Source organism: Siphateles boraxobius, unplaced genomic scaffold (assembly GCF_051911475.1).
Source record: "Siphateles boraxobius isolate OS27281-9 unplaced genomic scaffold, OSU_SipBor_1 16, whole genome shotgun sequence".
Classification (NCBI taxonomy): domain Eukaryota; kingdom Metazoa; phylum Chordata; class Actinopteri; order Cypriniformes; family Leuciscidae; genus Siphateles; species Siphateles boraxobius.
Window position 1 is genome coordinate 5,580,001 of NW_027508766.1, and position 21,890 is coordinate 5,601,890.

At 38.1% G+C, this 21,890-nt stretch overlaps 1 protein-coding gene across 4 annotated transcripts in view; it reads left to right on the plus strand.

Moving 5' to 3' along the window:
* bmp2k (BMP2 inducible kinase) overlaps positions 1 to 21,829 on the plus strand; it is a 47,833-nt gene extending 26,004 nt beyond the window's left edge. The window contains exons 4-16 of one of the 4 annotated variants that reach the window (XM_077231336.1): positions 142 to 284; positions 1,671 to 1,792; positions 2,829 to 2,910; positions 3,964 to 4,096; positions 4,608 to 4,711; positions 5,490 to 5,569; positions 5,656 to 5,804; positions 5,911 to 6,101; positions 9,218 to 9,346; positions 10,589 to 10,740; positions 13,412 to 13,569; positions 13,793 to 13,912; positions 19,076 to 21,829. In XM_077231336.1, the coding sequence (XP_077087451.1) occupies positions 142 to 284; positions 1,671 to 1,792; positions 2,829 to 2,910; positions 3,964 to 4,096; positions 4,608 to 4,711; positions 5,490 to 5,569; positions 5,656 to 5,804; positions 5,911 to 6,101; positions 9,218 to 9,346; positions 10,589 to 10,740; positions 13,412 to 13,569; positions 13,793 to 13,912; positions 19,076 to 20,454 (2,942 nt within the window). In that variant the 3' untranslated portion in view covers positions 20,455 to 21,829. The remainder of the gene's footprint in view (positions 1 to 141; positions 285 to 1,670; positions 1,793 to 2,828; positions 2,911 to 3,963; positions 4,097 to 4,607; positions 4,712 to 5,489; positions 5,570 to 5,655; positions 5,805 to 5,910; positions 6,102 to 9,217; positions 9,347 to 10,588; positions 10,741 to 13,411; positions 13,570 to 13,792; positions 13,913 to 19,075) is intronic. The other 3 variants (XM_077231339.1, XM_077231337.1, XM_077231335.1) reach the window with 3 other exon arrangements.
* The last annotated feature ends 61 nt before the right edge of the window (positions 21,830 to 21,890 follow it).

Consider the following 21,890-nt stretch of genomic DNA (forward strand, 5'->3'; position numbering starts at 1 on the left):
TATATATATATATATATATATATATATATATATATATATATATATATACTCTAATAGTATATAAATAATTCTAAAATATCACTGAACAAATCTGGATTTAATGGATTATATCAAGGCCTTGGTTTTTCTTAAACCTTCTAGCTGGTCAGGTGGTGAAGCAGATGAACCAACGGCTGAGCGTAGGATTCACTGAAGAGGAGGTGCTCAACGTATTCTGTGATGCCTGTGAAGCCGTTGCCAGACTCCACCAGTGTAAAACCCCAATCATCCACAGAGACCTGAAGGTACAGCACAACTCTGCTTTAGTAAGACAACTACAGGATATTTCGAAAAAATTCCAGATGGATATAAATGATTTGCATACAGTTAATTCGCAGCTATATAAATAAGTTCACTGCAGGTGTAAAGCTGTAGACACAAGCACTGACGTGTCTGCACTTTCAACGATATAATTTCATAAATCTTGAATAGCAAGTATAAGGCACTCTGGCTGATCATTGATTCTCTTTTTTTCTGGCTGTGTTTGACTAGCTGAAAGGGTAAATTTAGGACACTCCTTATTATCAGTTTAGGGAACCATGTCCTGACCATACCATACCAGTTCAACCCAGTGATACCAGACATGATCTTCCACCCAACACCAATTACTCTGCTCACAAACATTATTAGTGGCAAGCATTAGTTAAACCCAGGCAAAGACTATACTGTGTCTGTGGAAAAAAGCAGTGCTTGAAAGAAACAAGTCCGCCCTTTTGGCAGAAAAGTGTGGGAACAGGCCAATGGTGCCATTCAAACAAACACTTTTCCCACCAGTCAAAACCAATCAGTCTAAAATAATTGGGAAATTATTGAACACTGAAGCGAAAGTAATGTGTTTGTTTACTCGTTTGTCATGCAGGGCTGTTGTTTTTCATGTAAAATAAGGGGATGAGGACCACTGCTGGTCAATTTCCAAAAAGACACTAAAGTACTATAAGAATAGTCCATTCAAGTGTTCATTCAAGACATATGATTTGTATGAGAAACTTAGGTTGGTGTTTTTTGTTCATTAACTTTTGTAAACGTGCCTTAGAAAACAACATTACTGGTGTGCATCTTGAGAAAAAACATTTTAAGATATTTTAGTGAAAGTTGCTTTCAGGTAAAACAGCTCAATAATGGATTTTAGTCTGGAACTAGGCTTAAGCCTTGTCTGTAAAACCGGGGGATAATTGTTTGTTTTTTTGCAGCATAACCGTGTTGAAAGACAAATAAGGATTTCATGAAAATCCACTCCAATAAGCATTTATGTTCACCGAGTACGTTCTCAAGATGTTCAAAATGAAGTAGTTGTAACCTCCTTACTACTACTTTTTGTGTAATTTAACAGTCTTAAATAAAATTTGAACATTTGAGTGGTGTAAGTAGCAACATGATTAGAGCTGTTTAATTAAAGTTTGCTCCTTTAAAAGCTGGCTAAAAGTAATTGACGTGTTGAATATTGGTATGCACAATATGCTGAGAAATGTTATTGCTTAAAAAACATCAGTACCGATATTAACACTATACAGGAGTTCATTAGACATGGCCTAAATGTCCTTCTTCCTTTCCTGCCTTTGTCTCTTGACTGTCAGAATTTACAGTAGTTGGACCTATTAACAAAGATGACTAACAAATGTGTGTGTTCACAGGTAGAAAACCTCCTCTTGAATGACCAGGGAAACTACGTCTTGTGTGATTTTGGAAGTGCCACACACAAAGTTTTACTTCCACATAAAGATGGTATAGCTGCTGTGGAGGATGAGATCAAGAAGTAAGACTTTTTACAGTAGAGTGGAGAGTTCTGAATTACACTGGGATTTACAACTAGTACTTTCCTTTCTTTTTTTTGAGCATTGCAGAATTTGTTTGGTACGTTTTTTTACTTGCACTGAATTTGGGAAAACATCAAGCCTGAGGACTTTATTATTATTATTACACTATATTTTTTAATTATTATTACAATTAGCTCTCTGTACAACTTGATTCTGATTGGTCATACTGCAGTCATATTTTGTTTGATAAACCCTCGCCTGTGTATTCATTTACTTCTATGCAGTTTAATGCTATCAGTGTCCATTGTGTTACGTAATTATTGATTACTTTTCATCTAACTGCTAAACTAGTATCTATTAAAGTAATGTTAATTATAATATTGGCACCATAAGATCAGAGTTACTGTTTAAATGATATTACTTTATAGTTTATTTAATTACAAATAAAATTTGAATCCCTTCTCTGTCCTGAAATGGGGTATTGTACAAGCGGTTGTACCCTACTGTTCAAAATGTTAGGGTTGGGTTCACCAATTTAGAATTTTTTTATTTATTTTATAATTACAACAAAAACAGTAATATTTTTAAAATATTACAATTTTAAATTATGGTTTAAATTACGGTTTATTTCAAAATGTAAATTATTTCTGTGACAGCAAAGCTGAATTTTTCAGCATCCATTACTCCAGTCTTTAGTGTCACACGATCCTTTAGAAATTATTCTAGTAAGTTGATTTGGCACTCAAGAAACCTTTCTAATGATCAATATTGAAATCAGTTGTGTTTAACATTTTTGCTGAAACTGTGATAAAAAAAATAAAAAATCAGGATTCTTTGATGAATAGAAAGTAATGTAAAGGTTTGCTCTGTCTCGAAGCTGGTATGTGCAGCAAATTGGCATTTTGTCCATGTAATATAAAGGAATTTACAAAATGTGTTAAGCTTGTCTAGATGATGTAATTTCTTGTTACTTTTTCTGGTGCCAGGAAGTTAGTGCTTTTAAACCTTCCATTGTTTTCATTATTCTCTGCTTAGGTACACAACTCTGTCATACCGTGCCCCAGAGATGATTAACTTGTACCAAGGGAAAGCCATCACCACAAAGGCTGATATCTGGGTAGGCACCTCTCTCACTCACTCGCTCGCTCACTCACTCACTCACTCACTCACTCACTCACTCACTCACTCACTCACTCACTCACTCACTCACTCACTCACTCACTCACACACTCACACACTCACACACTCACACACTCACACACTCACTCACTCACTCACTCACTCACTCACACACTCACTCACTCACACACTCACTCATTCACACACTCACACACTCACACACTCACTCACACCCTCACATTTCAATCTCCAACACAGAAACAAGCTGAAGAGCTGGTTTGGTCAGACTGACAGCAGACACAGACGAGAAACTGCTTTCCTCCATAAATGAGGGCTCTCAGGGCTGTGCTTTACAGCTATCCTTGAAATTCTGGCTTTGTTTCAAAGTTGATCCTTTTGTTGATGTTTTCTTTTGCGTCATGAAACATTTTAGACATGTATCAAGGTGCACTGGTGTAGGAATGAGTAGATTTTGTTCAAGTTATACTGTAACAAGATGCTGTCAGACATATTTTAGACATGTTTACTAGAGCTGAGGAGCAGTGTTATGTGCATGTGGGCCTGATGGACAGCAGTAAAGAAAAGAGTTTCCAGTGTTGTAAAGACAGGAATTAGGGCCTCATGAAGGCAAACTTCCTCTTTAACTTGACGTGCTGTAAAAGGTAAATAGCTTAGCCTTATTTCACAGCTCTTCCTTTTCCAAACAAATGCTGGACTGAATAGAAAAGAAAGGGCCAGTTCCCATGAAGCTCCTTCAGTGGAAAGCTCACGTTGTGATAAATTTCACCAGTGCAGATGGTAGCAGTTCATGGTCATCGTGTCAGAACTTGCTCTGGTAGGAAGAGGAAATGTATGACAATACTTCCTGCCCATTTGTTCCATCTGAAAATAGAAAGAAAATTCTCAGAATTCATCCTGTACGAAACAGAGCAGCTGTCAGCCATTAGAAGTGTTGTCACAGTGCAGTATTTAATTATTAGAGCAGTGAAACCTGATGTATTGAATGTTTTTGTGTGGAATTACAGTTTCTTGTTTTCTCTCTCTTTCCCAGGCGCTTGGATGCTTGTTGTACAAGCTGTGTTTCTTCACACTTCCATTTGGGGAGAGTCAAGTTGCCATATGTGACGGAACCTTTGCTGTTCCGGACGGTTCAAAATTCTCCTCTAAGTTGCACTGTTTAATAAGTAAGCAGCTTTCAAATATTCCCAAGAGATTTGAAATGATTTTGTGTAAGATGGTTTAATGTGGGTGTGTGGTATACACAGGCTGGTGGTGGATTTTTGAAAATAAGCTAAACAATAGCTCCACCCCCTGGTATTATTGAGGTACTGCACACTTGTTACTGCTCAGAGATAATTGCCCCAAAAATTAAAATTCTGTAATTTCCCCACTCTTAGGTCATTCCTAAGACCTTTTAAAGGAAGATATGTTTTTTTTTTTTTTTAGAAAGGTTCCATTGCTTGGTTTTTTATATATTTCTATACAAAGGGGTAGGTTTATTCAAAAATGACAATTCTGTAATAATTTTCCAGGCACCGTGAAAGTATTATAAGTGTTCATATGTGCTGTTTTCCATTTGATATGAATGACTGAATTTAGTTTTTTGGGTCTTCCTGAATGTGCATTTAGATTGAAATTGAATATAAGCACCCTCATCTGATAAATGATAACAGCCATTTTCTTTCATTCACACAGGATACATGTTAGAGCCTGATCAAGAAAAGAGACCTGACATCTATCAAGTAACTCACTTTGCCTTTCGGTTAGCTGGAAAGGAGTGTCCAGTGCCAAATCTTTTTGTAAGTTACTCACAAATAAGCTTGGTTCAGACCTTCAATCCAAATTCGATTTTTGTGCATATCCGACTGTAATCCAATTCTATTTAGCTAGTGTGAACTGCAGTAAAATTACATGAAATAATTTTTTTAAAAATCCATTCTAAGGTACAATCATGTGTTTTGAAATCCTATTCAAATCGCATGTCCGACTGCTCAGATTTCAGAGGCTTTTCAATGCTTTTTCATGCCACATAAAATGTAAACATGTCAAGTGTTGTAGGACACATGCTGAAAGTTGTTGCAGAAACAAGGTTGTGTTGCTGAGTGCAGGTTGAGCAGAAAATTACAGTATATTGCTAGTCAGCCTGGTCTACACAACTCTTTGAATTTTGAGACCGGTGGAGATGGCAGCGGTGAATAAAGCTGCACATTCCAGCCTCCTACGAGACCGCATGTTGATATAAGATAACTTCTGTACTGCAAACTGACTGTATTGTTGTTGTTATTTTGGCATTGACACACCTACACAACATCATTGCCATAGAGACCATACAGATATTCTAAAAAAAAACAAAGTGCACCACGACAAACACACGAATCCGATCTGAACGATTGCGATACACAGTAAGGATAATCAATCATTTAGATCATATTCTAATCGGATACACAAATATGGGCAGATACCGTGTGAGTCTAGCCATAGATTATGGGAAGTTAAGTGAATCGATAGTTATTTTTGCTATTCCCCTAGTATGATTCAGAATTATAATTCAGAGGTGTTTCTTTTTCTGCCACACAGAACTCTCCCCTTCCCACCTCATTGCCGGATCCACTTACTGCTAGTGATATTGCTGCTAAGAAGAGCCTGACAAAAGCCAGGTAACATAGAGCTTTGTGTGTTGCTTTCAGATAATTTGAATTCAACAAACCATTTAAGTCGCATGTTTTCATTTCTTTTTCATTAGAATAACAGATTCAGTTGGACCAACAGAAACCTCAATCGCACCCAGGCAAAGACCCAAAGCTGCAAATACTAATGTTTTGCCCTTGTCCAGCTCTGTAACTCCTGTGAAAATGACTGTATCCTCAGATACGGTTGGCAACAGCCAGAAAGGTGAACAATATAATCCATGTTTTCTTAAATATGGTCTGTGTTCTGTATTTCTTTTCCCTCTGGAGAAATAAGCTTTGACTGTATACGGTACGTGTGCCTGTCTCAGCTCCTGGAAATGGGCAGCAGTCGGCGGCGCAGATGCCGAGTAACAGTCAACAGAACAGAGTGTTACAGCAACTGCAGCCTGGTGACCTTCGACTACAACAGCTACATCATCAACAACAGCAGCAGCAGCAACAGCACAATATCCAACACCAACAGCAAGTCACTGCACAGCAGCTACAGTACGTGCAACAGGTAATGAGTGCCTCAGGACGTTCTTAGTAGATATGTTTAAACCAATTTCCTGCAGATCTTTGAAAATGATTATTTAGGTTAAATTATTGGAGAAGTCCGGAATATGTTACCGGATAGAAGTCTTTTGTTTCACTGGAACAAGAAGTTGACATGGTGATGGTTTATAAAAAAAATAAAATAAAATAAAGCAAGGATGAATTAACAATGATCAACTCTATAGCCGATTTTCAACCAGTCGCGTTTCCACTGTCACTTCCGGTGCTTGAGCGGGGCTTACTTGAGGCCAACGGCCAGGATTTCTGGCCCGTCGAATACCTTGGGCCAAAGCGGGCCAGCTCGGGCTAGAGGCGTGGTCAAGGTAAAAGGCGGAGTTTATCGGTGTTAGGGAAAGTTATGGTCTGCGGCAAGATGCACATTTCACTTTTTTATATAGCGCAAAATAATCGCTGCTCGAAATGGGGAATCGCCTGTAATGTTACTGCCTGGCGACGATACCAAAGCTCTTCTGAGCATTTGGGCAGAAGAAAGGGTACAACGTCAATTTGACGGCGTGTGCAGAAACGAGGACGTTATAATATACATCGTTGCTGAAGCTAAGCATTCAGCAAACAAAGCTTTAAGTTCGGGAAAAAATTAAAAAGTTGCGGACGCAGTACGAGGCAATTAAAACACACAATGGACGAAGGGAAGCCGAGAGAAGGAACTTTCCATGGTTCGACTTAATGGACAGTATGCTGGGTCACAGTCCCTTAGTTAGTGGCGAGACAGGTCGGGACACTATGGCAGCCACGGCCGGTGAGTTAATATACATGCTATCTTCCTAACTAAAAAAAATAATTAATTCATAATACCCGCTGAAATGGGTTAGGTTGTATGACGTTTGATCCAGAAAAGCGTGTTAAGGGCGGGGTTTAGGGCAGTGCTGCAGGGCTACTGGTCCGGCAGTGGAAACGCGAGCCTGGTGTTTGAGGCCCGAGGCCACTGGCCCGGCCCGGCTCGGCTCGTTGTTAGCCCTGGACCGGCCCGGCTCGGCTCGCTGTTAGCCCTGGACCAGTGTTGTGCCGAATTTCGACCCCCTGCCAAATTATTACCCCCCTCGTTGAAGTCAGTGCCTGATTGCCTAATCCTAACCCCTCCCCCACCACTAATCCTAAACCTACCAATGCTAGGGGGGGTAGTAATTTGGCGGTGGTCAATATTCGGAACAACACCGGCCCTGGCCCGACAGTGGAAACGCGGCTAATGTCAGTAATCTACGTAAAGGATTATTTGTCAGCAAAAGTCCTCAAAATGCATAATTCTGCTTAATTTTTCCGGTGAACTTTTGTTAAGATTGTTGATATTAAAATAAATGAGCTCATGCGGTAGTCAAAAAATAGCAATAATAACACGTTTTGTATCAACTATCTAAATTATGACCAAGACATTCTCTTCAAATGCTATTGAAGTTAGAAACCTGTATACCAATGTCTTATGTAGCTTCAGAGACGGTACCTTGACTTTCAATGTAAAGCCAACTGTATGCCAGTATTTCACTGGAACCCGCTTAGCATGAAACTCTGCGCGTTACGTTCATATTCTGAATCTATCTGCTTGCCTGTTCCTATATAGTATAGCCTAAATTCCTGATAAGGTGCGAGTTAAGGCTTTTCCAAAGGCAGGGGAATCCTGGAGAATGTCATTGAGGGAATCCCTAGTTCTACAGCACAGAGCCAGGATAAAAGGTTACTAAAAACTAAACAACCGAGATAAATATATGTCTACTACCTCAGATTTAACGTTTGATCTGTATGTCAGCGTAGGGGAATAAAGTTATAATCTCGTTCACGGTAGAGAAAGCTGCTTACATGTACAAAAGTAACCGTAAAGACTTAAATGTAAACACAGCTTTTGTGCCTTTATCAGTTTTTCCATAACTACTACCGGCCCTGATAATCATCACAAATACTGACCGCTTGCTCCATTTCTGTAAATCAGTTTGTCAACAGCACAGTCTATGGTCAACAGCTGCTTGCACCCCCTGCTGGTGAGATCGACTAACAGCAGATGGAGATCATGGATTGGCAAAATATTGATATTCCTGCAGTTCCTGGGTGTGCCATGTAGAATTTGCTGTCGAATTTGAACCACTGAATTTATGGAAGCAAATTGTGAAGCGAAATTAAATGGACTGAAAATTACCTGTCGAATATTATAGGCTGTATTTTTAAACGGAATGAACATTTTGGAAGTGAAATCTGAAAGGTGAATATGGATTATTGATTTTTTAATAATGAAAATGTGTGTGAAATGATTTGAATTGAAATATTCACAGCTTAAATATTCAACCATGTTGAATTTCAGCCCTTAAAAATGCAAGCCCTAAAAATACAATGCATTAAAATGCAAGCACAGTTAATGCAATACATATTTTTTTCAATCCGTGCAATTCAACAAGCTTTTTTGTTTCAAAAACATTTGTCGTCTTTTTACTTCCATGCACATCCCTTTTTCTCTAGTGATGTAGCACAGATTAATTCCCCCCGCCATGTTTCTACTGCTTAGATAGGGCAAGTTTTATTAAAATCACATCTTCCCAGCAGTGAACTGGAAGTTGCAACAGACTATATTTTAGTAGTGTGAGGTATTTCCAGTTGAAATAGAATATTAAATAGTAATCCTCTCCATCTCTTGCTCATTCAGAATGACAGTTGGAGGGGAGTTGTTGAGGATATTCTACTCAAGGTGTCAAACTGGCGTCATCAAAGAGGGAACGCCATTCTAGAATGGAAGCAAATTTTCAGATTTTATAGATTTTTAATTAATCAGTCAGCCCTATCTTATTCACTGCAAAATTCTGTTTACAGGAAACATTTGCATATTTAATCCCTCTCTGCCAGTCTAGTGCTCATTTCAATTGCAAAGAAATTGGCAGTGTTGTGATCAGTCCGTGTTAAATGTCCTGTTGTCTCGAATTCAAGCCTGCTGCCCTGAATTTTAAATGTATGTTGTAGTAGGTTAGTACCGTGTGATGGTATAAACCCTATAATAGCGCTGTGTTGAGAAGCATAAATTAAACTCCCACGCTCATCACAACTGTCCACTGACATCTCTCTCTCTTTTTTTTTTTTGGGCAGTATCATCAGGCCATGCAACAGAGTCTTCAGATGCAGCAGCAGCAGCATATGCTTCAGCAGCAGATGATGATGCAGCAGCAGCCCATATATCAATCCCAGCAGCAACAGCAGGCTCACTACACTGCCCTGGTGAGACGGATACACCCGCAACATTAGTGGCAGGGCCATTTATTAGCGCTTTAATGAGGAATTTTGCCAGATTTTAAATAGATGCAGTTCTAATATAGGGGAGATTTTTATATATATGCCCCACTCACTCACTGAAGCAGTGCCAAACTGTTTCTCCATCCAAGTGAATGTTGCCCAATCATAAGCGTCAATAATTCCTTTGAATTGTATTTATGCTAAAAGAGGAAATGTTGCTAACTGACTTTCGCTAAATACATAATGTTAAGGCGGAGCAATTTTTAGCTCATTTTCTACCGAATGATTACCATCTGTTTAATTTCAGATGCAATCTGCTCCATGCAAAGCCATCAGGGGATTGAATGGTGTGGTGAAATCGACCGATTCTCTGTGTTAAATTGTAACATATGAGGCAATTACACTGTAGGGAGATTCAAAGGCCTCTGTGGTGCTCTTTCTGTCTGTTTCTCTTTCCCTGTGTCCTCATGGTCATTTTGTATGAAGAAAGCATACTTTTATAAGTTGAAAGTTAAAGTAACACTATGTAGTTTTTCAAGCTTCATAATATATTTCCAAGACCCTTGTGATGGTACATCGACTTACAATAGGTTAACTGACACGTCTGCCATAGCCTGACGGGGTCTGTATCGCTTTTACTGGCACTATGTAACTTCAGGTTTCGGGTAGTAACCGGAGCACAAAAAGAACTACAAAATTCGACTGCTTTACGGCATACATAGTTTTTCTTCGTTTGTGATGTCTTTCATAAAATCATGCATTATACTCTACCTTGTCTGTGGCCATTGTTGATTCCAAAGCCGGTGCTGGATAAACAGCGAGCGTGCGCATGCGACAGTAGGCTGCGGTAGGCTAAATTATTCACGACAGCGGTAATGGACAATTCCTCTTCCAACCTGTAGGGCGACCGCAGAGGAAAAGTTCCTTGGTGTTGCTTTAAGTAAGTGATGATGAACAGCCATTATTACAAAATATCCAGGATTACCAGGTCTTGAATTACCATAAAGTATTATATTTTGCGATAATGCATATTATATCCTGTTTATTACACAACTACTTGAGAAATAAATCAATGAACATGAAATCGATTTTATTTTAGTTACTTGCAGTTTATCTTAAAGCTTCCTCTAGGATATTCCATTGCAACAATTCTCCTAGCAACACAACAAATTCTGCAATAATATTATAACTGCGGTGTGATATTCTACTTTTCATGTCTTCTTACAGATGCATCAGTACCAGCAGGCCTTTGTTCAGCAGCAGCAGTGTGCTCCAGTCCAGCAGTTGCCCTATATCTCCCCACTGGAGTTCCAGGCCCCGCTGAGCTCCTATAACCCTGCTGCACCGTCTCCAGTAGAGACCCCCTTCACTAACATCAGGCAAGCACCTTGGACATTATTACTGATGTAGATTTTTGTCTTAGTTCGCCATTTTGGTCCTGTAGATTTAGATAGGGTTGAGTATTGAGGTACCAAAATTCCTCTTATCGATTCCTTTTGTATGCATTTTAATATGACTTCAAAGCATCCAAGCGCAAGAAGACCCCTGCAACGTTTTTCTGTGCTGCACACACATGCAAAGCGTGCTCACAGAAAGTGATTTTAAACCATTCAAGCACAAGAAGACTCGGGCGCTATTTTCTCTGCTGTACACACATCCAAAGCACGTGCACAGAAAGCCGCCTCTCACACTGTATACTGCGCGATACTGAACTCCGTTCTCTTCCGCGGCTTCTTGCACTTGAACTGACAAATACACTCAAATATGTCAAAATGTCCTCGCAAACACAGTCGGTTATGTCATAAGTGAAAGAAAAAGATGACAAAGAAAACATATGTGTAACAGTATACTGGATCCGTACAGCTCTTAAAATGACAGCAGTCACTATAATAATATTAATAAAACAATAAAAGAAAGAGAAAATTCGCTCTCTGTTCTTGACTTTCTATTGAATACTTGAATATCTTTTGTAACTATATTTGTAATGTATATTTTATTTATAAAGTGTAGTGTTCTTTTAAATTTGATTGCAGTTTCTGTACCTGAATACCTGAAAATCTTAACACTTTATTTTAAAGTTTCTTAGTATTTTTAAACCATATGCAAAAGTTCCTTGTGTAAGTTTTCTTTAGCCTGATGAATTTTGTGTATGGTATTCAGCTAAAATTTTATGTTTTGCAATAAGAATAAACGGGAATGATATCCAAATTTTTTTTTTCTTTACCTTATTGGAATCAATATAAATCGATAAGCGAGCCGAAATTGTTAAAATTCCAAGAGATATCCAATTCTAGTCATAGAATTTTGCCGCAGAATGAACATTACACTACCATTCAAAAGTTCGGGGCAAGTAAGATTTTTTTTTTTTTTGTTTATTATTATTTTTTAAATAAATCCTCTTATGCTCACCCAGAATATATTTATTTGATAAAAAAGTAAAAACATGAATATTGTGAAATATTAATACAATTTAAAATAACAATATTAAATAATTAAATACATTCTATATGAATACATTTTAAAATGTAATTTACTCATGTGATGGCAAAGCTGAGTTTTCAGCTATCATTACTCCAGTCTTCAGTGTCACATGATCCTTATTTTTTTCAGGATTCTGAAAAAGAACAGCATTTATTTGAAATTGACATCTTTTGTTTGTCTATTACTGTCACCTTTTTTTAATTTAATGTGTCTTAGCTGAATAAAAGTGTTAAGTAAGGGATAATGTACATCCAGCTGGTTGTAACTGACAGGGTGATTAGGGGTTTATTCTGAGATGACAACCGACTGTATATCCCGCTTATTACTCGGCTACTTGCCACGTAAGTAAATAATTAGACACGAAATATTTTATTGGGTCTTTAAATGCAAAGCTTCCAAAAGAAAGCAGTTGCTAGCAAGAGGCAAGTTCAAACTAGACAGACATTTAAGGGATATAAGCTACAGTCATACCACTTATCACACGGCATTTCGGGACATAAATAATTATGGGGATAAGAGATTTTGATTTGAGATGAAACTGTTTTAAAATCGTACCTGTTTGTTTGTTATCTTATAATCGAACCGCATACGTAACAGTCGCAAAATGGCAGCAGCTACTTTGTATGAAACGAGAGAGCGAGTCCACGATACTGGATAACATTTTCAAATCATTATTTTGCGTACAGTTATTTATTTGAGTTATAATATTTGTGACCCTGGATCACAAAACTAGTCTTAAGTAGCACGGGTATATTTGTGGGAATAGCCAACAATACATTGTATGGGTCAAAATTATAAATTTTTCTTTTATGCCAAAAATCATTAGGATATTAAGTACAGATCATGTTCCATGAAGATATTTTGTAAATTTCCATCCGTAAATGCATAAAACATTTATTTTTGTGAGTGAATGCAGCACAATCGCGAACATAAATGGACAACTTTAAAGGCAATTTTCTCAATGTTTCATTTTTTCTGCACCCTCAGATTCCAGATTTTCAAATTTGTATCTCGGCCAAATATTGTCCTATCCTAACAAACCATACATCAATGGAAAGCTTATTTATTCAGCTTTCATGTGATGTATAAATCTCAATTTCCAAAAAATGACCCATAAGACTGGTTTTGTCATCCAAGGTCACATTTTATTAGCTCACCAAACGTAAAACTTCCACGAAGAAAAAACGTTCCTAGCAAGCGTATAGCGCTGCAGACTTCAGTAACCCGAATGAGCCTGCGTTATCTGTTTTCAGCGGTTGTTATCGGAGAATAACACACCGCTGGATGGCGCGATTGACCAGTCAGAATCAAGTATTCGACAGAGACGTGTAAAAATTTCGATTAATCTTACTGACCCCAAACTTTTGAACGGTAGTGTATAATCAATGAGTAGTTTGAATAGCACTGCTACACACAAAAAGCACCTTTCAAAATGGAAGACAACAAAAAAGAAAATGTATATGCATGTGTGTGGTTTATTTATATATTATAAATGTGTGTATATTTATATTAGACCCATTTGAGTACAACTATTTACATGTTTGGCATTTTTCTTTTTTTCTGTTGTAGTAGAAACCCAGTGTCAACTGTGGAGGTCCTGAGCCCTTCTCCTCAGACTGTCAATAACCCTCCTGATATGTCTGGATGGAACCCATTTGGAGAAGACAATTTCTCCAGACTCACAGAAGAAGAGCTTCTCGACCGAGAGTTTGACCTTCTAAGAGCAAGCAAGTGTCTCTGTGTGTCTTTTTGTAGATCATGAGCATTTTAAATGTCACAGTGAATTTCAATGGAGTTCTCTCCATCTCTTTCTTTGAGTCGGTTTTAGAATTGCATCCATACATCTATCCTTTTCTAGTATTCTACACCCTCTCCAGCAGAGGGCATACACATCCTGCTTTATTGCTACATTAACACTTTCTGTGTGTCTGCACCCGTTGTTCCCCACAGAAAAGCCAGTAGAGCGAATTGTCAGCATGGAGGCCAGCAGCATAGACAGACAGCAGCCGGTACTGCAGCCCTCACTCCCTGAGGATCCGTTTGGCTCTGTGCCCTTCCTGGCCAACGCAGGCAAGTTCTAGCAGCCGGCTCAAAAAGGACCCTCACCAAAGTTCCCTGTTTAACGTCCTCCTCCTCTCTCCTCATATCTGTGCTCCCCTATTCCTGCTCTCCCCGAACCTCTTTCTGTCTCTCTGCTCGCTGGATGTGGCGCCTCTACAACACATATCACCGTCACATCTGGAGTCGGGAGACAAACAGAATCAATGTTACTATTTATTCCTTTAACCACTTTAAATATATACAGTACATTTAGACAGTTACAAGCTTGTCATTTCAACAAACTTTGAAAACCGTTTTTGATTCTATTTCTCACTGTTCATAAGATAAGAATTTAATAAGACACTATATATCTGGTACATAGATTTAGATATTATATATAGAGAAGACAGGCTGGAAATAGTCAATAGTAAAATGCAAGCATAGAAATAGAGAGAATTTGCAGATTATAAAATGCAAAAAATACATTTGAAACTATAAGAGATAAGAAATATATAGACTCGCATGATACGGTGGTTTAAGTGTTTTCTTTTCTTCTAGGGATTTACTTCACAAAACCACAGCTTTATGCTTGTTGCTGATGTATGTTTTTTTCTTTTATTATTTGCAGTTAAAAAAAAAAGCTTTATCATTTGTTTGTCTGTGCACTTGCAATATTATAGTTGTAAATTTGTACAATGCTCTCACATCTGCATCTTTTTTTTAAAATCATTTTAATAGATTTAGTTGTGGCTAACTCTTATATAGTGGTACAGTTTTACTGCAGTTTGTATGTGCAAGTCTAATCTCATTATCAGTGTGGATTCTACTCTAGACTTTATTTGCTTGGTCAGTTTAGAATTTTTTTTCTCTCTCAGGACCCACATTTTTATGTTAATATTTTTATATTGAACAGAGCAGAAAGTGGTTTTCCTTTAGTAAAGAACATGCGTTTAAGGGAATTTTCTTTCTTTCTTTTTCCCCCCAATAGTTTGGTATTTAGGCATCAGGTTGGCATGATGGAATAGATTTTCAGAATCTTGAGCAACCTAATTTTCTTTTTCTGTCTTTTTTCTTTTGTTTAGATCAGTTAGCTACATTATGTGCTTGATAGCAACTAACAGTGAGTGCCAAAAGTTCTCAGGTACAATTTCTATGGACCTCAGACCATAGAAAATTTCCAGCTATCCTCATATTCACTTTGTTTACTTGTAAAAATGCCAATTTTTCATGGATTTGAACACAAGTCTCTCTCTTCCAATGTTAAGAGTTGGCTTTAAATTCCTCATTGAGACTTATTTTTCCTTTCTGTAATTTACTGTGAAGATACTTTAAGTTGCCAATTTAGGGAACATTGGCAGGTTAACTTGAGGGAGGTTAGCCGAATAATCAGAAACTGTTGCATTTACAGAAGCATCTAAGAGTTGGCAGCCCTTTTTTTTCATTATTTTGCATAATGTGATGTCTTATTATAATGTAGCCTATGCTAGAACTCTATTCTGTTCACAGATGATTTTTTAGAAAACGCTATGTCTAATAATGTATGAGCCTTTTTACATGTTAGCACTGGTAACCACACCACAGAACATATCACATGCCATTTGTTGCTGTCTCACTCATGTTGGCAGCATTGAGCCTTAATTAATGGCAAATGTCACATGTATTCCTTGCCAGCACATATTGGTACTTTTTCAGTGCATTTAGTAATGGTTTACATAAGGGCTTACCATAATGTTTACTGAGCCTTTGTTTTCCCAACGGTAAGTTGACCATAAAGTTTAGCGAATCTGTGTGCTGGATTCCTAATTTGATGTTCTCATTCATCTCATCACCCACTCAAGTTACTTTGCTTTATCACAACATGTATTTTTTTACTTTTTTTTCCTTTCTTTTTTTCTCAAGTTTAATGTGTTTGTTACCATTTTGTATTCGATAAAGACAGCCATTTTCCGAGACATCTTGATTGAGTGGGATATTGGTGGACTGTTAAAACTGACTTGTGAACTTTAATTACGAGAATGACTAAATCCACTTGCATATTGGAGTTGTAGGATACTGTTGTTTTTAGTATTTCTTATTAGTTTTCTTGACGCTAATACAAAAAGTTTCTCCTATAACAGCTTTCAATTCATGCCTTATGTTGCCCCAGAAATCATGGTGCAGGTGTCCGAGCTGTGTAACACACTGTTTGTTTTCTTGCATATGTTCCTGTAGATGACAAAAGTTCATAGCCCCACCGTTCCTCAGTGACCTCTCATTGTGTACATACTTGCATACAGCATCAGTTGCATAAGCTGTTAATGTTCAGTTGACAAACTGATGTAAATACTCATGTATCATAATGTATGTTTCTTTATACAATGCTAATTATAAATAAAGCTTATTTAAAAGCAATGTTATATTTGTTGATTTTTGTTATAGAAGCTCATATCAGGAGCATTTGACTAATGCTTTGAGTTTAAGAATTCTGATGTCTTCCACCTTTATACCACTAGAGCAAGATGTTCCTCCTGTTATATAATAGCATGGCTGTCTTTGTCTAACAATTTTATTCTAAACTGAATATTTTTTACTTTGGAAAAGCATAATGTTAAGACCTTTTTCATATAAAAAATTGATATATAAGGGATAAAGACTGCTACTCACTTAATGAAGTGACTTCAGCATGCCTTGTCACTGACCATCTCAGACTGCCTTCTAAAAATCAGCATCCTTACAGTGGAGAAAGGCATATAGTTCATAACATCGTAATATATACATAATATACATAATTCACCTGCTATATTGCTAAATGTACACAATTATTCATATCAACAGAAAAATATATACCGTGATAACCTTGTTTCTCTTGAGATGATAAAGCCCACCCGCACGTTGACGTGAATGGTTACAAGGTAGTTTCTGACATAAGAAACGCCAGCGATTTCAAACCGCGTTTTTGAGACTGCTTTTTCCCACTGCAGTTTTAAAGAGAAAACACTCAGCCATGTTGACGTGAATTTGCACATGGTTTGTCTTAAAGCATATTAGAAACACCACAAAGCATATTAGAAACACCACATAGACATATAAACAACATTAAAAACTTGATTTTTTACCACAGTGGGTCTTTAATATAAAATGTGTTCAGAACATGCCAAATACTCCATTGGACTTCTTAAATAATGAATCTGTTGAAAGACTTCACAACCCCCCTTTAACACAGTAAAACAAAGCTTGCATGCACAGGAGCCTTTTTGGAACAATAATTGAATGGGGCCCTATTGGTGTACATAGTTTTAAATTTGATTTTGAAAACGTCCTCAAGTCTAATATATGCTAAACGTATGATTACGTTTAAGACCAATTATGTGCTGTGACTGTCCTGTTGATTTGTAAGCTTTATCCCTTAAATCTTGATTAAGCAGTTAACCGGTCATCGGTGGGGGCAACATTAAAATGGCTCTTAAACAATAGAATAAACAATATCTCTTTATGAACTCAATTCAGATATTTTGATTGCCTGGTAAAGTTGCATGTACAACAGAGGCATTTGGACACAATGAGGTAAGAGACAATGAACTATTGAAGCATATCCGACTGTGTCTGCAAATCGTTTGCATGTATTGTGAAGACAAAAAGACAATCAGCTTAGCATCTGCTGAGCTGGATGAAGGGAGGTCTGGGTAATCCACTGGATGGATATGTGGCTTTCATATGACCTTTCCATTATGTTCCTGATTCAAGCAAAGCAGGGAGAGGTCTGGACATCCACACGCTTAGATATTACTTGCTCTGGCCGTTTTTACTCGAGCTGTCATCAGCGTGTAATCGCATGGGCCTGGAAAAGAACACTCAATATTCTTCTTCTGGTTACGATCTTCTTATATGATTAAGGATGTTCCATTAGCCTATGCTGTGCTGTGGATTGTTGTATTCCAGGAGGTAGGCGTGATTAGATGTGTTGTAATCCGGACAGCCTAAACAGTCTGCTTGTATATTTTCTTCTTCTAAGCTTTAGATTTCTTTGAAAATCACCAGTTTTTTTTCCTCCCATGCTGTTCTTGCGTTTCTCTTTACCACTTCCCCCAGCCACTAGTACCTAGAATAATTGTAGTTGTTGTTATTTAATTAGTTATTTAACTTAGATTTATTTATATATTTCTAGACTTCATCATATACAAAGAACTGGGTTTGGCTAATTCTGTGTCTTGCTCTGCCAGTTTGGATAGATTTGATGATAACAGATCCGCAGCTCTGCCTGCTCAGCAGGGGGAGGATGGCAATGCCTAAGCATGTTGAGAAATTCAGTCTTTTGAAATTAGACAAATATCTCAATAATTATACATGTTGACAAATATTGTGATTTGCTGTAGCAAGATATATCAGCTTAAACTAATTACATGAGGAACAAGTAATACATAGTCAATTTTAGTTTCAATGTCTCTGACAATCAGTTTCAATGTTTTATTTTATTTTATTTTATTTTGAACCAAATAAGAATCGTCTTTTGCACAATTTCCAAAATCTTGCCTGAGGGTAATTTATCTTTGGAGCACTGAACACTGCATCAGGCGAGACTTGTGATTAAATGTAATAGTTTTTCAACTCCATTTTTAAATCAAAGTAGATGAAATTTGCTTTGTCCTAAAATTTGTAATTGTAAAATGACTTCGTACACAAATGATATAAAACATAAGAATAAAATTACAATGTCTCTTGTTTTGTTTTTTTGGACAGGGTTAATATAGTTTAGAATTCATTTTTTGCTTGTCTTTTCAATTGCTATTAGTTATTATTTTTTTTTTCTTATATCATTGTCAGTTTAAAGTGTTATTGCTATTTAGTGGCATGTTTTATATATTTTGTAAAGATTTCCAGTTTTTTAACATACATTACCATTTTGGGAGTTCTGAAATAGTTTCAGATCAGTTTTACCAGTTACTTTTAAGTTTTCAATGACATTTTTTTCTTATTGTCAGCTTTTAACAAAAAACACTTTTGTTCAACCATTTCATTTACTTTTATATTTAAACCTTCTGTTGTAGGCTTGTAGGTCTCTTTCTTTTAAAAGCTATCAGTGGTTTTATGTGACACTTCTCTGTAAGGGTGGAATAAATTATGTGCATTTTCTATGTGAGAACTACAGTATAGGCTGAGAGCATGTTAAATGTATATGCTGTGTACATTCACTGTCAACTTTGTGTGTCCATTTAGCAGGAGCTGGTGTGCTGACAGCGGAGCATCCAGTTGAGAAGCCCAGTGTTGCTGTGGCTGTTCCAGCCATGCAAGACGCAACCCTGCCATCGGTCAAGGAACACAAAACGTCAAAAAAAAGTAGCTCCACTAGTGCACTGCCTCAGAAAGCAGGCGAGGAATCAGACAGTGATTTTGAGTCTGACCCGCCCTCTCCCAAAAGTAGCGAAGAGGAGGAGGTGGAAGAAGAGGAAGGTCTCAACAGCGAACATGAAGACACCGAACCTGAGAACCTGGGTCAGAGGCCGTTGCTCATGGACTCTGAGGAAGAGATAGAGGAAGAGGAAGACAAACACAGCTCAGACTCAGATTGTGAGTCTAGGACAGCAAAAGGTGAGCTGTCGGAGGAGAAGGCTGCGGTTTTTCCTCCGGGAACTGTGAAAGCTGAATCTGGAGCCAGTGTGATCACCCCTCCCAATTCGCCAAGTGTTGCCATGCCTGCCGCGAGCATTGTGGATGTGTTTGGTGCTGTTCCTTTTGTTGGCAGTGGTCAGCCCAGAGTGTCACCAGAGAACGTAGATATTTTTGCCAAAGCCCCTTTTAGGCAGGTGAGCCAGGAGAACGATGCGGAAGATATTGACGTATTCACCAAAGCTCCTTTCAACAGAAACCTATCCAGGTCCAGCAGGAGTGGCGATGGACCCAGCGGCCAGACGCCACCCATTTCCCCAGACAGCGTGGATGTATTCGGATTCTCGCCTTTCCAGCCCGGCCACGAAATGTCCACCTCCGGTAACCAGGAGGACGTTTTTGGCCAAACACTTTTCGATGAAGCATCTAGTCCCCAACAGAGGCAGAAGCAGCGCAGCCTTCAAAAACTCTCCTTACGTCAGAGACGCACCAAGCAAGAGGCCAGTGGCAGCAATGGGAAGCGACACCATGGCACACCCACTGGCGGAAGGAAGAGCAACAAGCCCAGTTTCCGTACCCCCGAGCGGGTGCGAAGGCACAAGAAGGTAGGCAGACGGGACTCGCAGAGCAGCAACGAGTTCCTCAGCGCGTCAGACTCCAAAGAGAACATCAGTATTTCCCTGGGTGAGGTGATGGAAAAAGGAGCTGCTCTGCCCCCAGAGGAGGTCTTTTTGGATCCGTTTGGAGCCAAGCCTTTTCATCCGCAAGATGGCAGTCGACACCAGAGCTTGGGAGACAGCAAAAGTGAGATGAACTCTACCAATGGCAGGCAGAGGACCAGCTCCCTGCACAGTGTGTTTGACGGAAATAAGATAGATGACTTTGGAGCTGTACCATTCACGGAAATGGTGGTCCAAAGCGGAGCTCCGCAAACCCCACAAATGGATCTCGACCCTTTCGGAGCAGCACCTTTTCCTTCAAAGCAGTGAATGTCTTGTCTTCCGGCGCGCGCGCACACACACACACACACACACACACACACACACACACACACACACACACACACACACACACACACACACACACACACACACACACACACACACACACACACACACACACACACACACACGCACGAACACACAGAAATGATACAAACACACAATGCTACATTATGCAAAGTCCCTAGCAGCCTTTGAAATGTCTTTAACGGATGGCAGCTTTGTACTGTGATCTCTATGTATGTGCAGCCCATTGGGACGCAGGCCTTTAAATTAGATAGCACTCAACTTTTGTAGTTTTTCAAGAGTTTTAATACCTAACTGGAACATTATAACACCTCTTTAACTTTTTGGGATCTTAAACCTGTGGTTTATTGATGATTTTGAATAGACTTATGAAGCATATTCTTTAGCCTTTACGTGTTAGAAAGCCTTCTATGCTCTATTACAATACGTGCTCTGAGCTCAGTAAAATAAAGACAAAAATATTGGAGATGGGTGTATAATCCTTCATTTGAATAGGATTAAGAGGAAAAATGCCAATTTAGTACAGCATTTTGATTAAGTTTGTACTCCATTGTTGACCACTGAGTTGGATCCAATCTACCAACATGAACACCATGAAGCCTTATCTGGGTATTCCCCGCCCTGCTTAACAGTACCTCAAATACACAATGGCTTTAGCCTGTTTGTTTAAATGGAATAATCTGAGTGTAGGCATTAAGTTTTTCACATAGACAATTTTATGCAATTTTTTATTTTATTTTTAAGTGCATTCGATGTTTTAAATTCTTATATTGTGACAATGTCCTGTCTACATACAGTAAAAGGGACTTAATAGTATTTTCCCTTTTTTATAAATTGACCACACTAGAGAAGTTACAGTTTATTGGACAATATTGTTATAACTGTCGTTGTTTGTATTAATTATGATTTTGTAGAAATAATTCCCCAAGCTAAACTTAACATCTTTGTTCATCAATAATCAGATGTTCCACTACGTCTGTACAGTATGTACTTACCGGTAACCTACAATCATGAACAATTAGAGCTCTCATAGAAAGGGAAAAGAATGTGCTAAAAGCAGTTTTGTGTATTTATATACCAGTCATTTGATTGAAGCAAATTTTAAAATTCAATTTTAGTAACCAAAGGCATGACGCATGAAGGGTATCACAATTTAACTGAATTTAAAAGAGCCATTTAGATACATTTATAATGTTACTGAATGTCTGCAATTGGAACATTTCAAGACCAAAAACAGCATTTTTTTTTTTCAAACAATGCAAGAGTTGTTCTTTTTTTTTTTTTCTTACATACTTCACTCTAACAATGCAATAAAAGCTTCTTTTGGAGATCATGAGTCCATGTTTTTGTTGTTTTTTTCTCACTCAGACAATGTCGTTAAAATAATTGTCATTACA